Genomic DNA, 16177 nt, shown 5'->3' with positions numbered 1-16177 from the left:
CACCCCAGCTCTGTGCTGCTGGGAGACACTAGCAACTCTTCAAAGCTCTCAAAATAAAGAAGGCATCAAACCCCCATCAAGGGGCCATTAAAACATTCCATTTATTTCTGGCAAGTTGTACACACTTTTCTTTCATTGGCTCTATCCTAGGCCAGTCACGGGGAGGAATTTCTCCCCTATCTTAAAGATAACTGAAATTATGGGCTAAAACACAAAGAAAAGAAGGGAAGTCTCCCTTGCAGATAAAACACACAGGAAAGTTTCAGCAACCCAGACTCCATGCAGCCACCAGCTCTGCTCAGCACAAGCCATAAAGATGCACCTCTTACACTGCTTGCTGTGGCACATTTCCTTCATTACGAGCCTAAAAGCAAGTGAATCCCTCCCAGCATCTCAAACACAGCTTGGGTGACAAGTAGGGCCTGGTTGACAACTAGATTAATCCTGAACCAGGCCACCTGTGCAGAATGTGCACTTTATTGACAAAAAAATGTACCCAACAGAGCACTTCCCTGCACACATACGGCCACAGAGCAGTCAGATCTAGGACACAGAAGGAGAAGGGAAGCTAATGAGAGGCAGAGCTTGATCTGCAGCACAGGTAGAGTATGGAATTGCTTTTCAACTCTTCCAGCCAACTTCTACTGGGAGATTTACATACAAGTCCTCAATCAAGTCTTTGAAGAATTATCCAGAGTTCCCTGGGTAAAAACAACCTGTTTAGAGAAAGAGGAGAGTCCGGAGCTGTTCAGTGGTTCTTTTTGGTTGAGCCAAAACCAGAGAAACCCATCACAGCTGCCATTTCATCATCCTCTTCAAAGGTCAAATCTTCCTCCGCCCGCCTCTTCTTCTCTCTCTGCTTCTCCTTCTTGTAGGCTTTGGCCTTCTCCTCCTGCAGAAAGGGACACAACAGCAAAACAATTTGCACTCCTGAGCTGAAGGAGTTTTGAGACACCAGGTACTGCACAATTACCACAAATCCTGCCCACAGTAGCCAAGCTGTGCCTGAGGAAATAAACAGCAGAAATCCTGGCCTATAGTCTTCAGAGAGGAAGCTCACTGGTGAATCCAGACCACCCCATTTCCCAGGCCAAGAGCAGAGACACACAAACAGGCAAAATGAAGCATTATCAAACTCTCTCTTCTGAGCAAACATCACAGGTTTTGCCTGGAATCAAGGCTGAGACAAGGAGCTGGTTAGAAAGCAGGAGGCCATTCCTTGTCCGATGTGTCGTGCCAGCGACTGCGATGCCTGCTGGCTCTCAGCCTGGCATAGTGACAGCTGCTCACTGGAACAGAAGCTGAAGCTCTGAGTGGCTTTGAGGGGGGTTTTGGCATCAAAGAGTTTGCACTGCTCTAATCAAAGTGTTTTGCTCTGTGAGGATCATGAGCCCTGGAACAGAGCCAGGTTTGTACTGGGTGACATCGAAGCATGGCTTCAGCTCCCAACTTAGCAACTGCTCCCACCATTCTCATCAGCGTCCACAGTGCTCCTGAACACAGCCATGCCCTGGAGAAAGCTACATCAGGAGTTGCTGCTGATTTCCTTCTTGCTATCCATTGACAGGCAGCAGATTTCCAACCCACAGCACCCCCCTTGCTGCTGGGGCACCTTCCTCCTATCCCCCAAACAGATGGGGCTCAGCAGCACCACAGGTGCCCAAAAGCAGAGGACAGGGCTGCTCTGTGAGCACCCCAACGAGCTCCCCTGTGGTGAAGCAAAGATCAGGGCTTGGGCAGGGAGACTCAAAGAGGCAGTGATTTGTAACCTTGGGTTATGTGGCTGCTGATAGAGGAGAAGCACCCATAGAAACTTCTCAGCTGTCAGAACTTCATGGGGTCTTCACATAATTGATTTCCATGTTTACTAACATCTAAGTGCCAGTTTGAGAGAAATCTGCTGCCTTTTATCACCTCCTCACACATTGTGCACCACAGCACACCATTCAGAAAGCCCTTCTACGCTTGGGGAAGCCACACAGAAGCAAGTGCCCTGTGGAAGAGGATTCCAGCAATCCTAAGAGCTAGAAGATAATGGATGAAGATGAAGATCTGCTACCAGACCACACAAGTTCCAACACAACTAGTAGGGGACAAAAAATGGACTTGTGCTGTTCTGAGTGGAAATCTGAACTATCAAAGTTATTCTCAAAAGGGTTTCTAGGGACAGCAATACAAAGTTTTCAAAGGCAGAAAAACAAATCCCACTCATAGGAGCAGATGAGAAGCCCATGCTACCAAGAACAACGTTTCTGAGGAATAAGAGTAGGAACCAGGGTTGATTTCCTCCCAAAACATGTTTCTGGGGAAGCTTTGCTTCCTCAGTTGTTGCCCAGACTCACCTCCTCACGGAGTTCCTTCATCCTCTCCTCAAAGTCATAATCCTTCTGCTTCTCCTCCATCTTCTTCTTGTTCACCTCAAAGCGTTTCTTCACCTGGTCCAGTGTGGAACGCTCCACCCGCATGGACATGCCCAGATTCCTCTGGTCTGGAGGACACGAGTGGAATCAGCAGTGTTCTGCACAAAGTCTCCATCCCTGATCCCAGTTTAAACAGCATAGCATCACCTTCCTGCCTGTCATCCCTCTCAAAAGCACCTTCCAGGGCCACACTAAGGATTTCTTAGGCTGGGGAGGTGGGCTTCAGGGGGATACCATAACCCACACAAGCAATGGCCATAACAATCCAAACATTTCTTGTAACAAGAACACAGACTATTCTTTAAAGGTTCCTTATTTGGATGCTCCCTGTCATTTGCTCTGATGCCTCAGGAAATTTAATCTTGGACTAGTGGAATAAAAAAGGGTTGGAGTGTTGAAAAAGGAGCCAGAATAAAACTGACAGGCTGGCATCTCTCAGCTGTGGGCGATGCTAAACAAGACATGAGTGGCACTCAGAGATCCTGATTATACAGGACATTCCCAGCTAAAGCAGAGAATATAAAGTCAGGCCTCTGATTCAGTGGCTCTTCGGAGCAGATTCACAGTTTTTCACTTGTGGGTAAGCCTATGCTGACGGGGCCACCCCCAGAAATGCCTCCAACCCACAATCCTAAGTGGAACCAAACAGCCTTTTCACTCCAGCAGCGCTGCACACATTTGTCCCAGGGATGCAGCAGCACTTGGAAGCTTAAACTACACACCAGGAATTAGTAAAAGGGCTGCCAAGAACAAGCAGGTTTGAGCCAGATTTATTGACAGGTTTAAAAGTTCCCAGACATACTCATATACTAAGGTATTGTGCAACCAGCCACTTTGCAATCCCAGCTCAACCTTACAACTCATGCCAGTCCAGGATTTTTGATTCCAGATTCTCTCATATGAACCTCTTGCTCATTTCCCAACATGTCAAACAAGGCATGTCAGCACCTTCCTCCCATCCACATAAAAGCACAGGTTTTTAAAACACTGTGTTTTCTTTTCTGAGTTACAGAAAAAAAGTCCTCAGGTTTCTACTGAACCTCCTGCTCTCAAACAGCCCCGTGTGCAGGTCTGGAGCACACACATCCCTGCCTTTTTGTAAAAGGGTGATTTTCTGACTTCCACTAGGAGCCAAAAAATACCTTCATGAGCAGGAACAAGATGTGTCAGTCTGTTTTAGTTTCTCTACATTCCCTCTCTCTGAACATGTCAAGGAGAAGCAGTATCTACAGACAGATCAAGGAGGATATAGTTCTGATCCATACTCTGGAGCTCAGGCATCAGCCAGTTCTGAGCTTTACACTCAACTCCTACAAAGAGAGGTTTCTGATCCAAAAATAAGCCAGTCCCAGACCTTTTACTTATCTAAGTACTTCTTTACAGTTGCAGTGTTGTAAAAAGCCTCTCTCCAGATTTACAGAGGAGGCATCATGATCTGGGGGGGAACTAAATGACCTCTGAGGGCCCCTTCCAACCCAAACTATTCTAGAATTTTCTCACCCTGGGTTTCTAGCAGCATTGACATGATGGATGGGGAAAATATGTCCATCAACCAGAGTACAACAATCATTGCTTCTGCTGGGCTTATTCCATGAAAATGGTCCAGCACTCTGGAAGGTGTCAGGAGATAAGAGAAGCACTTCCACAGCTCTCATGATGAGCTTCTACATTCTCATCTCCTAAGCTCCTGATCCATGGATAAGTGTTCAGGCCTCAGACATGGGTGATGCACAAAAGGAACAGTGTCTCCAACTCAACCAGCCCTCCAATGAAGCAAAGAAATGGTCCTTACGTTTTTTGCCATTGATGTGATCCAAGAAGTTGATGGAATCTTTCACCACACAGTCACATACATTACAGTAATACCTGTCAGGAGAGACAGAAAAAATGACCCCTGAAGCATGACACAAAGCTCAACCCACAGAAGAGCTATCTGAGACAATCTGCATGTCACTGGGGATGAAGGACACTTCTCCAAGACAAGAGGGCCCCAGTGAAGAGCAAGGGCAAGCTCAGTGGGCAGGGCTGCCATGGAGGTACCGACCCTGATACCAACACCCCTCTGATAGAAACCAAATTCTGAGCTGCTCTGCAAGACACCAGCCACAGCATCTTCCCCTTCCAGCCACACTCTGCTGGGTGGGATGGACTTTGTGACACAGCCTGCCCTCCCCTCAAGGCAGGGCTGGCCAGCAGCCCAGTTCCATTCCACAGCCTCTCACCTGGCTGCAAGGTAAGTGCCACCATCCCTATCACTCACAGTGCAACTCCCTGATGAGCACAGCTGGGCCTTCTGCCCATGTTAAGAGCTGCTGCAAAAGTCCAGCCAGGGGCTGAACTGCCATCCTGGGTGCTGGTCAGGGCTGCACATATCCCTGGCACTATGCCCAGGGAGACACTAACAGGTTTGCTCCTGAGGTGACACAAACTCAACACATCTTTTCATGCTTTTGGTGGCTTAGGGTGAGCTCAGAATGCTTTCAGACTTTGGTGGAACACGATTCACACAAACAGTGGCCAAACACCATTCCTAAGAACAGCTGTCTGGATGTTTCTCCCATTTCCAGCGCACAGATACCTAAATCAGCAGCAGTCCTGGTCTCAGTGCAAGAAGGCCTGGTTAAAGACACCCAAGCAGGCAGCAGAGATCTGCCTCTGCTGGTCCTACAGGTGGGCAACATTGATACCAAGGAATAATGTCCAAAGAGGCTCAGCCTGCTGAGTTTGTTCCATATGTTACCCCAGGAGACAGTTTAGGTGTAGAAAAATGCAGCCCCACCATCCCAGGCTCCAAACACAGAAGGGCAGCAGCTCCTGGTGCCCTGTGAGGGGTCCCTGCTGTGTCACAGCTTCCCAGTCTAACCAGCAAGACTCTGAGACCTCAATAAGGCCACAACCTACCCTCCCATCTCTGACTGAGGGGTAGTTTTGGTGATGACAATGGTTTTCCCCAGCTTGGATTCCAGGTCCACTTTGTAGTCTCGGTGCCGCAGAAGTTCCCTTTTGACAGGCTGAGCTGGTTTGCCTAAAACATAAACCAAAGGTCAAGCTTGACATGCTGGATTTGATGTTCCCCTTGGTACAGAGGGGCCTGCTAGGTATCTGGGACTACCTGATCCATGCAGGAAATGCACCATTGTTTTTAAATCAGTAAAGGATATAATTTCCTCCCCACTGTTTCCTGGTTCCTATTAGAACCAGGTACATCTCTGAGGTATCTCCAGCTCTGACTTGAGTCATATTCTGACATCTTGTTTCCAGCAACTGACTGTTCCTCTCCGTCCTAGGTTGACTGTATGATGCTTTTATTCTCAATCATCTGCCCTGTTTATGTTGAATAATAAGTTTTACACTTTAAGCCTTATTCCAAGAGTGAAGGTGGGGAGAAGAAGCACAGAGTTTGTTTTCAAGAACTGCACTTCCTCCTCCACATTCCTGCTCCTGGACTGTGTCGTCTGCGGATGGACAGACAGCGAGACAGAGCGCTCCTTTGCTTTTCTAGTTAGTTTTAGCTAGCTGAGGCAAAGAAGTTCCCTGGACTGTGGTTTTTTTCCCTTTCTCTGGACCTGCTCTGGGCTGAACACCAGAAGAGCAGCAGCAGCAGCACCTGTGGCCCAGCGGGCCGGGCCTGGGCCGTGGCATTTCCAGCACTGGAGGGACTGATCAGAGACTGAGTGAGCCCAGCTGCAGCCCAGGGGTGTTTTCTGAGTTTGTCTCTCTCTTGGAGTGGCAAGAAGTCTTATTGTTTAATATTGTTTAATAAACAGGTTTTTTCCACTTTTCTCCAAGGAGGCATCTTTTCCAAACCGGTAGGGGCAGGGAGGGGCCAATTGAATCTGCTTCCTAGAGGAACCCTTTCAGGGGTTCTTTCCCAAATTTGTCCTGAACCAGGACACCGTCCTTCCCCAAAGAAGAGTCAGCCCCTGGAAAGGTTATCAGTAATTTCTTTTGTCATAAAAATATACTCAGTACCAAACAAAGGAGAAAGGGAAGGAGCAAGCCAGCTCTTTCCCTTTGGGATTCAACTTCTCGCTGCTCTCTCCCTCTCAAATCCTGAGGGTTTGGGAGCCTCACTGCCAATCCAGCACAGCTTGCCTGGAGCCAGCACACCACTCACCATCTTTCTTTTCTCTCTCCTCCGTGAGCCGCTTCTCTGCGAGTTTCTCATACTCGTCCTTGTCCCACTTCCGGCGGAAGTCCAGGTTCTTGGTCTGAGAGGGAAACAGAGTTCATTAACATTTATTACACAGTCTGATCACCTCTGAGGGGGTAAAGAGGGAGAATCACTTGGCCTGTGAGGCCAGTGCAGTAAATTAGGAGAATTATATTATATCTCCCTGTCATCTGTTTTCCATCCAGGAATTATGGATGTGGTTTAAGATAATCACTCTCAGCATGCCTCTAGCTACTACTAGAATAATTTCAGAGCACTAAAAGAAGAAATGAGTTGATCTTAACAGCTCCTGAGATGATCATCCAGGCTTTTGCCTTGAAAATCAGACTCAAATGGGATTGAAACTGATGGATCTCAGACCTGGGAAGTGGCCCCTGACAAACACAGCAGCAGATTACACCTCCTTCTTGCAGAAGTCAAAAGAATCCAAGCTGCAGTGTCAGACAAAGGAAGCTGCAAAACATAGCCCGAGCTACAGAGAGTTTGATTACACTGCAGGAGCAGAGAAGGCTGGGCCTGTCTGCTCTCAGCAGTGCCAACGTGTTGCAGGCATTAAAGTGCCGAGCTTGCCATGAAATCACAGGCACCAGTGTGGGATTTCCAAGTGAGCACATGTACAAGCAAACCAGAGCAAGCTCTGAAACCCTGTCTGTCAATGCAGGGCTTGGAGGTACCAGGGAAGCACCTATACAAAATCCACATGTTTTGCAGTCCTACTCCTGCAGCTTCACATAGGAAAGGGCAGAAACACCTCCAAGGCATGCTGGCCCTTTGGGAGCTCCACAGAACTATCTGGCATTGACAGGGTACTTTAACAGAATCCTGGAATGGTTTGGGTTGAAGGGACCCTAAAAATCATCTTGTTCCACATCCCCTGCCAAAGGTAGGGACACCTTTCACTATCCCAGGTCGCTCAAAGCCCTGTCCAACTTGGCCTTGAACACTTTCAGGGATGGGACAGTCACAGCTTCTCTGGGCAACCTGTGCCAGAGCCTCACCACCCACAGAGGGAAAAATTTTTTCGCACTATTAAATCTAACCCTGTTCTGTGGCAGTAGGAAGCCATTCCTCCTTATCCTGTCACTCCATGCCCTTTTTCAAAGTCCTTCTCCAGCTCTCTTGCAGCCCCTTTAGGCACTGGAAGGTGCTCCAAGGTCTCCCTGGACAGAGATTGGTGTTCAGTCTTCCCAGGCTGAACACCCCCAGCTCTGTCTCCACAACAGAGGGGCAGCAGCCCTTGGAGCATATCCATGGCCTCCTCTGGTCTTATTCCAACAGGTCCATGCCTTTCCTATGCTGGGGAACTGGAGCTGGACACAGCATGTGCATGAATATGAATTCAGATGAGGCTGAATTCAGGTGAAACTGGCATAGAAGAAAACAAAGACTACTTTTTTGGGTGGATTTCACTCAGTCCCCAGTGCAGAAGTGATCAGACAAGAATTCCTGTTCCACTCACATCCACTCTGACCAAGCCAGCTCAAGTCCTTCCCAGCATTTGCCCTATCTGCACCTCAGGCCCCTACACCTGGGATCAGTCATGGTTTCACTCAGCCACTTCCCGAATTTCCTGAGCCAACAGCCCCTCTTTGGAAAGAGCTGCATTTTCCTCAGCATGGCAGGGAGAGCCTCTCAGTTTCACATTAAAGAAAGGACAAGATGTATTTAAAAACACCTCCGGGGGAGAAGGACCCCCCACACCCCACACCCCACCGCCTTCTCCGTTCAGCCAAATCAAGAATCCAATCACAATCCAAAGGACACAAATCCCATTTGGAGCTACAGCAGCAGCACAGCCATTTAAAGTTCTCTCCTCTGGCAATCCTTCAAATGGAACGAACAACTACTGATAGGGATGAAAATGCCTTGGGGAGGCGTAGAAAAATTCTCATTTATTCCCAGAGCTTCTTAAGCACTTTAAGGATGTCGTAACAGGTTTTATTAACCACCCTGAGCAAAAGAAAAGAAAATATCACTGAGTGTAAATTAACGTTTGGGGGTATTTTCCAGACTCTCCTGCATGCCAGGCATTATCACAAACCGTAGCTGGTGGGAGCCTGCAGAGGGGGAGGTTTATTAGCTGCTTCTCTCTCCTGTTGCAATAAAAGGAAAATAGTCTTTTGCAGCTCTTTTACCAATCTGCCTCATCCAGGCGTGGGGAAAGGAATTAAACTAAACTGCGTGACAAGATCTTGGTTGGACAATATTTGAACGGATGTTTCTGAATTGCTCTGGTGGAGGCAAGGGGGCTGCAGGCCCCAAAATCATTATCTCAGAGCTGTTTTAAATGACAGAGAATACTTCCCAAATTAATAACAGTGATTAATAACCAGAAGTGCCCCACAGCCTCCTGTTCCCTCTGGAGATGGACACCAATGATGTGCCCAGTATCAGCAGCAAAGCCTGTTAAACAACACAGGAGTCTCAGGCCAGGCTCAATCCAACAGGAATTCTCAGCTGACAATAAGCCACAGACCCCACCTCCCTCACAGGCAGACATCCTGCTCCTGACCTCCCCCACTTCACGGAATTAATCCTGGAATGGTTTGGATTGGAAGGAACCTTGAAGATCAGCCAGTCCCATCTCCCTGCCAAGGGTAGGGACACCTTCCACTATCCCAGGCTGCTCCAAGCTCCATTCAGCTTGGCCTTGACCATTTCCAGGGATGGGGCAGGCACAGCTTCTCTGGTGCCAGTGCCTCACTTCTCAGTAAGTGGCTTCAAGGAAGGAAAGATGGGCCAAAAGCCCTCAAAAACAGAACTCCTGTGCTGCTGACAGCTTTGGGATGTCACTGGAGAGGTTGCAACACCTCCAGTCTTGGAGGCTCTCCACTGAGGCTACACCTGTAGCAAATACCTTACCCATCCCATTTTAACACTCACAGAATCATTTAGGTTGAAAAAAAATCTCTAAAATCATCAAATCCAAGCTGTGATAGATCCCCACCTTGTCACCCACTCCAGAGCACTGAGTGACACATCCAGTCAGTGCTTGAACAGCTCCAGGAATGGTGACTCCACCACTTCCCTGGACAGCCCTTTCCAACACTGGACAGCCCTTTCTGGGGGAAAACTCCTCCTAATTTCCAACCTAAACCTTCTCTACTGCAACTTTAGAGGCTGTTTCCTCTTATCCTGTCGCTGGTTGTCTGGGAGCAGAGCCCAACCCACACCTGGGTGCACTCTTCAGTCAGGGAATTACAGAGATGTTTCTCCATCAGGACACGGAAAAAGCCACCCTTTCCCTGGGGAGGGGAGGGAAAGAAGGAGTCACCGGCATCAGCCATGGCCCAGCCCGGGGAGAGGGGGGGTCTCGCCCGGGGGCTGGAGGTGGGTGGGCACCTCCACCCCGGAGCTGCCTCAGCCTCCATCTCCTCATGCTCCCCGGCTGGGACAGGCGGAGGTCCGGCCTCAGGAAGGGAGGATCACGGAACCACTGCGATTGGCGAAGTCCTCTGAGATCATGGAGTCCAACCTGTGACCCAACACCACCGTGTGAACCGGGCCAGGGCACCGCGAGCCGCCTTCTGCCGTGCCTCAAACACCGCCGGGCCGGTGACTCCGGGGCTTCACTGTGGGGCCACCCCGCTGGCAGCCCTCAAGGTACCAGGAGAACCCCAACCTCCCACCGCCCACACGGAGAGGAGTAAAGAGCAGAGATGAGCCCCCTCCCACCCCACACACACCCGCCCACCGCGGCACCCCCGGCCCCGCCACATCCTCGTCCCGCGGCCTGGCAGCGGCCCCGAGCGCAGCGCGGCGGGGCCGTGCCCCCGGCCCTGCCAAGCCCGGTAGGAGCAGCGGGGGCGGCCGAGCGGCCAGCAGCCCGCACTCGGAGGGCAGCCCCGGCGGCAGCACCTACCCCGCTGCCCGACGCCATGGCGAGCTGAGGGCACAGCACCGGGAACTGTCGTGCGGCGCCGTAAAGCGCGGCCGCCCGCGCAGTCACGTGCGCCGCCGCGGTCACGTGCCGGCGCTCCCGGTGTCCCGGTGCCGGCCATGCTGCGCCTCCCGCCCTTTGCCGCCGCCCGGTGCCTACCGGCGGGGCCCCGCCTTGGGCTGCTGTGCCTCGCCGGCAGCTTCGCCCGGTCCCGGCCGCCGGCCGGTGACCGCGGACCGCTGTTCCGGCAGGTGCGGGCGGCGGCGGGCGGTGAGCGGCTGCCGGTGCTGAAGACACCCAAGGTAAAGGCGGGCAGCGGGGGTGGCGCCGGTGGGTAGCGGGTGTTCCCCCTGCCCTTGCCGCTGACGGCCGCTCTCTATCCCGGGCAGGGCACCCGCGACCACCCACCGGCGCAGGCGGCGCTCCGTGAGCGGCTCCTGACCGCCGTGGTGTCCTGCTTCAAGCGGCACGGGGCGGCCGCCATCGACACCCCCGTGCTGGAGCTGCGGGTGAGGCGCGGCGGGAGCTCTCGTCGCCCTTGGCGTGGGGAGCGGACCCGCCCCGGGGGCCGTGGGCCCCTCTGCTCCCTCCTGTGGGACTGGGGAGCGCCCCTGTCCCCGGGGCAGCTCTGGGAGCCCCCTCCGTGTGGGGCATGGCCAGCTGGACATTCACGCTTGGTTCTCTTTTTGGGGGGGACAGGGAGGTGGACTTAGGTCTGGAGGAGCTGGAGGGGGGATGAGTGTATTGCCCGGTTCGTGGGGATCGAGCTATGTGCCCCACCTCAGGGTCCCTTCACCCCAGAGCCATCCTGGTCACCAGCCCCTTTCTCAGGGTCATTTCACCCCAGAGCCACCCCGGTCACGAGCCCCTTTGCCCCTCCCCAGGAGACGCTGCTGGGGAAGTATGGGGAGGAATCGAAGCTCATCTACGAGCTGCAGGACCAGGGAGGGGAGCTGCTGGCCCTGCGCTATGACCTCACCGTATCCTGTGCTCCCAAGGGGATGGTGGCACCTTGAGGGGATAGTAGCCACCTCTGCCTTGAGGGATCGCTCTTACCCTGGCCTGCCTGCAGGTCCCACTGGGGTGGTGGCAGCCCCCTTGGCCGTCCCAGCTGGTCTGGCTGTCACTGTCATGACTCAACACCATCTCCCAGCCAGGCCAGGAGAGTCCCTTCCTGTTGTGGACATGCACCAGTATGCTCCACTGTACTGGTTTTATCTCCTCACACTTAAAGTCCCCACTTCTGCTGTGCCCATCCCACCTTGCTAGTTCCACCTGGAAAGGTGTTTGCTGCAAGTGTCCATCCCAGGCCTTCTCAACCTCCACATCTCAACAAAATCTCTTTCCTTCAATATCCATATAGCAGTGCCATGCATTGAATTCCCACTGATCCCACTGTGAGAGGGTGGAATGATGAGAGAGGGTCCTTGTGTATGTGATGTTGTCACATAGTGGGCCTGGAGGAGGAAATGGAGCTGTACCAGCATTGAGGGAGCTCAGGTGGTTCATTGTACTTATTTTCAGCCTGGGAGATGATCTCCCCAGAGATCATAGAGTTATAGAATATCACAAATTGGAAGGGATCAGCAATAATTGCTGATGTCCAGCTCACGACCCTGCACAGGACACCCCAAGAATCTCCCCGTGATTATGAAAAAGTTGGGAAGCAGCTGACAAAGGGAAGGGGTGATGGGAGGCTTTGAGGTTCAACTTCTACAGCTCTGGGGATCTCCATGTTCCCATCCTTAACTCCTCGGGCCAGGTGCCCTTTGCTCGCTACCTGGCCATGAACAAGATCAAAAAGATGAAGCGCTACCACGTCGCCAAGGTGTACAGGAGGGACAACCCGGCCACCACCCGGGGCCGCTACCGCGAGTTCTACCAGTGCGTGAGTGTTGTGGTGGCCAGTGCTGCCACCAAGGCCACAAGGCCAGCAGGGTTTTCCCACTCCAGCTGCTGCAGAGCAGCAGGGTGTGTCTGGCTAAGGCCCCCTGGCTCTGCCAGGAGCTCCCATCACTTCTTCTGCCCCCAGGACTTTGACATTGCCGGGCAGTTTGACCCGATGATTCCCGATGCCGAGTGCCTGAAGATCGTGCACGAGATCCTGAGTGACCTGCAGCTCGGGGACTTTGTCATCAAGGTGAGACTGGGTGGCTTCTCTGTGCCACTGTGCAGTGGTCATTGCTCTGTGGTTTTACACAGTAGCACCTGCTCCCTCACTAAGGCCTGGCCCAGAAGTTTATCCCATCTCTCTGCTTCCTCATGGTGTATATGCAAAGGCTGAACCTCAGCTTGGACATGCCTTAAGCTGGGAATACCAGGAGTTCTTCTGAGGCTGCAGTGAGCAGAGTTCTCTCCAGGACTAACCACAGTGCTCTGCAGAATTCCAGCAGCTGACTATATCCATAGAGACACAGGGTGGTTTTCATACATCAACACTTTCTCTTTGCGTGGAATTTGGGTGCTGAGGGAAATACCAACAGCTGCAGCTTCCCAGACACTAGGAAAAAAAGAAATTGCATTAGACGGTGCCCCCATGTTAAGTGTACCTCTCCCTCCACCAGGTCAATGACCGTCGGATTTTGAATGGTGTGTTTGCTGTCTGTGGTGTTCCAGAGAGTAAGCTCATACCTGCCTGCTCCACCGTGGACAAGCTGGACAAGGTCAGCATTGGGCTCGTGGGGAGACACTTCTGGTCGTAGGCTGGGCAGTGTTGTGGCTATTCTTGTTGAGAAGAGTTACACAGCAGCTGAGATGGGGTCTGTAAAGGATTTGAGGAGTTCTTGGGCCTGGTTAAGAACAAAGCCTGGTGATTTGTTAAAATATCCTGTGAGAGAGAGAGGCACAGTTAGTGAGATTGCTGCCTGTTGTTCCACACAAGTTGTGCACATGTGGGCTGATGGAGGCAGTGGATGAGGAGAATGTCCTGCAGCAATTGAAGCCCTTCTCTGCTCTACAGGTGCCCTGGGAAGAAGTGAGGAGTGAGATGGTGGGAGAGAAGGGGCTCTCTCCCGAGGCTGCGGATCGCATCGGGGAGTATGTCCAGCTCCATGGTGAGCACCACGGGGTCGTGCCCTTAGCCTGGTTCTGGGCTGGGGATGGAAGGTGCAGGGCACACACCCGGCTGGCTGGGGCCACCGTGCCGGGTGCTGCTGCCCTGGCACACCTGAGGCATGGCTGGTCCCCACAGGTGGGCTGGACCTGGTCGAGCAGCTTCTGCAGGACCCAAAGCTATCCCAGAACAAGGTGGCCAAGGAAGGGCTGGGGGACATGAAGCTGCTGTTTGAGTACCTGACCCTGTTTGGCATCACGGGGAAGGTGAGGAGGTGTGGGGGCAGGAGGGGCTGCTGCCCTGGCGGGTCCCGAGCAGGCGGTGACGGGGCCGCCCTTGTGCCCTGCAGATCTCCTTCGACCTGAGCCTGGCGCGGGGCCTGGACTATTACACGGGGGTGATCTTTGAGGCTGTGCTGCTGCAGCAGGAGAACGAGCACGTGGAGGAGCCGGTCAGCGTTGGCAGCGTGGCCGGGGGCGGCCGCTACGACGGGCTGGTGGGAATGTTTGATCCCAAGGGCCGGAAGGTGCCCTGTGTGGGGGTCAGCATTGGCATCGAGCGCATCTTCTCCATCCTGGAACAGAGACTGGAGGTAGGTGATGCAGGCAGTGCATTGGAGAAGGCCCTAGGAAGCAAAATACTGTTTATTAGAGGTCTCCAGCTCCACAGTGCTCAAGGGAAAATAATTTTGGGGCAGAAAGTGGCTCTTCCCATGCCTAAATATTGATGCACAGAAGACAGAGTCCTTTTATGCAGCCCGTTAGGATGGAGGTGTGGGCAGCTGCATCCAAGGAGATGTCAGGGAAATGTTAGAAACAGCCTTGAGCTCTGTGCCTGGCTTTAAGCTTTGTGCCTCCGTCACTTTATTCTTGTGTCTTTCCTGTTATGTCTTCTGTCCTGGGGATTCTGAAGCAATGAATTTGGTAATAGCTCTGAGCTCACTCTAATAAACACCAGGAAAGCCTCTGTGGAGATTCATCATTCTGTGCTTGGTTCCAAGCCTGTGATTCCTTGCAAGTAAAGCTGAGGTAATGTGTTTGTACCTGAAGAATTGAAGGAGACGTTGGAAAGCTGTCCAGGAGGTTGGCCAGGGTCCCTAAGGAACAGCAGCACACAATTCAGAATCCCTGGGGGGCTCATTAAAGGTGCCCAGGTTGTCACTGTCTGAGTTAAGATCTGGAGATAGAGGAGTTGAGGTGTTGTGAGCTGCAGGTTCCCATGAATGTCCCATGTGTGTCCCTTCAGGCATCTGGGGAGAAACTTCGAACAACTGAGACCCAAGTGCTGGTGGCTACACCTCAGAAACACCTGCTTGCTGCTAGAATGAAGCTAATCTCTGAACTGTGGGATGCAGGGATCAAGGTAAAGGAGTGACTTGGGCTTGGCAGTGTCACAGGTGAGGGAGGGAGAGCCTGAAGGGAGCTGTAGCACGGCAAGACCCAATTCCATTAGTTGTGTGTCTCTCCAACACCTGGGCCTGTCTGAGATCACAGCATCATTCAGGTTGAAAAAGACCTCCAAGATCGTCAAGTCCAACCTTTAGATCTAGGCAGGCAGAGAAGAACAGCCCAGAGCAGTAAAGTGATTGCTGCAGGGTTTGGTTTTGGTGCTTTACTGCAGTATTCATCAGAGCGAAAGTTGGGTTAGTGATTCACCCTTCCCATTCCCTCCTAGGCAGAGATGCTGTACAAGAAGGATCCTAAATTGCTGAAGCAGCTGCAGTATTGTGAGGACACAGGGATCCCCCTTGCTGCCATTGTGGGAGAGCAGGAGCTGGCAGATGGAGTTGTCAAGCTGCGAGATGTTGCAACAAGAAAGGAGGTGAGAATGGCTTTTTACACCAGGTTTTAAAGTACTTCCAGACTCTGGAGATCACTGGAGAGTTCTGGGTTTTCCCTCAGTGTTCTTTGGGAGGCCATAGCTCAGATCTATTGGGTGACTCCAGAAAACCAGTCACAAACTGCATTGGTATCCTCACTTAGTCCTTAAAAGTGCTCTTCTGTACTGCTGCTGTTTGCTTTGTAGGTTGATATCCCCAGAGAGAAGCTTATTGATGAGATCAGGAGGAGGCTGGAGCCCTGAGGACTCCTCTCGCTGGAAATGCTTGGCAGAACTGCTGCACATCTGGACCCTCCAGCACCCTCAGCCCCTCACTGCCAGCTGCAGTCTGGTGACATCCACTGGCCTAAGGCTCACTGCCTCTGCTCAGGCAGTGGGAACTGAGGAGTATGGCAGTTTTTAAAGCTATGGACGGTACAGTCACCAGGTTAACCTTCAGATTAGCTTCTCTGAAGGCCAAGTTTGTGGGTTCCTAATCCTGTAGTCCCCGTACCTGTACAGCCGTTTCTGTCACTGTAGGTGGTGGTGGCACAGATGGATGTGGTGAGGCTGGAGCAGGATCAGGTGGAACTCCACTTTTGGGAGGGGGAATGGTGGTGTGTTGGGGACCTGCCAGCTCAGGGCTCGGGGCAGTGGGAGGGCACCCCCGCCCCTCATGGGGCTGCGGGGGCCGGTCCCGACCCGCGGGCAGGGGAGGAGCTGCGGGAGCGCCCTGGAGGACGGACGTGTCCCCTCACCGAGGGACACAACGAGCAGCGCGGAAACACTGTATTTTTATATATTAAACAAAACCCGCAATAACAAACCCAGAC

General features: G+C 52.3%; 2 protein-coding genes across 3 annotated transcripts; one reads left to right on the top strand and one right to left on the bottom strand.

The window, feature by feature from the left end:
- Positions 1–76: 76 nt before the first annotated feature.
- On the bottom strand, positions 77–10586 carry ZMAT2 (zinc finger matrin-type 2). Its single transcript, XM_030283776.4, has 6 exons — positions 10457–10586; positions 6538–6631; positions 5322–5445; positions 4213–4286; positions 2343–2488; positions 77–892 (listed from the first exon to the last, which is right to left on the bottom strand). The coding sequence occupies exons 1-6, from the start codon at positions 10472–10474 to the stop codon at positions 749–751; spliced, it is 600 nt and encodes a 199-aa protein (XP_030139636.1). The 5' UTR covers positions 10475–10586; the 3' UTR covers positions 77–748.
- On the top strand, positions 10567–16174 carry LOC100221968 (histidine--tRNA ligase, cytoplasmic). 2 transcript variants are annotated; one of them, XM_030283771.4, is made up of 12 exons: positions 10567–10776; positions 10864–10983; positions 11359–11454; positions 12237–12362; positions 12507–12614; positions 13039–13137; positions 13434–13527; positions 13665–13792; positions 13876–14118; positions 14772–14888; positions 15201–15347; positions 15552–16174. In XM_030283771.4, exons 1-12 carry the CDS (start codon positions 10594–10596, stop codon positions 15606–15608), a joined length of 1518 nt encoding a protein of 505 aa, XP_030139631.2. In that variant the 5' UTR covers positions 10567–10593; the 3' UTR covers positions 15609–16174. The 2 variants fall into 2 exon arrangements, with proteins under 2 accessions (XP_030139631.2, XP_072791401.1); XM_072935300.1 differs by lacking the exons at positions 11359–11454; positions 12237–12362 and having other exon boundaries at positions 10584–10776.
- The last annotated feature ends 3 nt before the right edge of the window (positions 16175–16177 follow it).

This window comes from Taeniopygia guttata, chromosome 13 (assembly GCF_048771995.1).
Source record: "Taeniopygia guttata chromosome 13, bTaeGut7.mat, whole genome shotgun sequence".
NCBI lineage: Eukaryota > Metazoa > Chordata > Aves > Passeriformes > Estrildidae > Taeniopygia > Taeniopygia guttata.
The sequence above is the reverse complement of the archived record's forward strand: the minus strand, read 5'-3'. Positions and strand labels throughout refer to the sequence as shown.

Excerpts from the sequence above, each read along its gene's own strand:
- ZMAT2 (XM_030283776.4), bottom strand. Across the intron at positions 2,489-4,212 it reads TCACATCAATGGCAAAAAAC|ACCAGAGGAATCTGGGCATG; the intron begins GTAAGGACCATT and ends CGTGTCCTCCAG. Across the intron at positions 893-2,342 it reads TGAAGGAACTCCGTGAGGAG|GAGGAGAAGGCCAAAGCCTA; the intron begins GTGAGTCTGGGC and ends CCCTTTCTGCAG.
- LOC100221968 (XM_030283771.4), top strand. The coding sequence starts at position 10,594 with ATGCTGCGCCTCCCGCCCTTTGCCGCCGCCCGGTGCCTACCGGCGGGG. Across the intron at positions 10,984-11,358 it reads CCCCCGTGCTGGAGCTGCGG|GAGACGCTGCTGGGGAAGTA; the intron begins GTGAGGCGCGGC and ends GCCCCTCCCCAG. Across the intron at positions 13,138-13,433 it reads CCGTGGACAAGCTGGACAAG|GTGCCCTGGGAAGAAGTGAG; the intron begins GTCAGCATTGGG and ends TCTGCTCTACAG.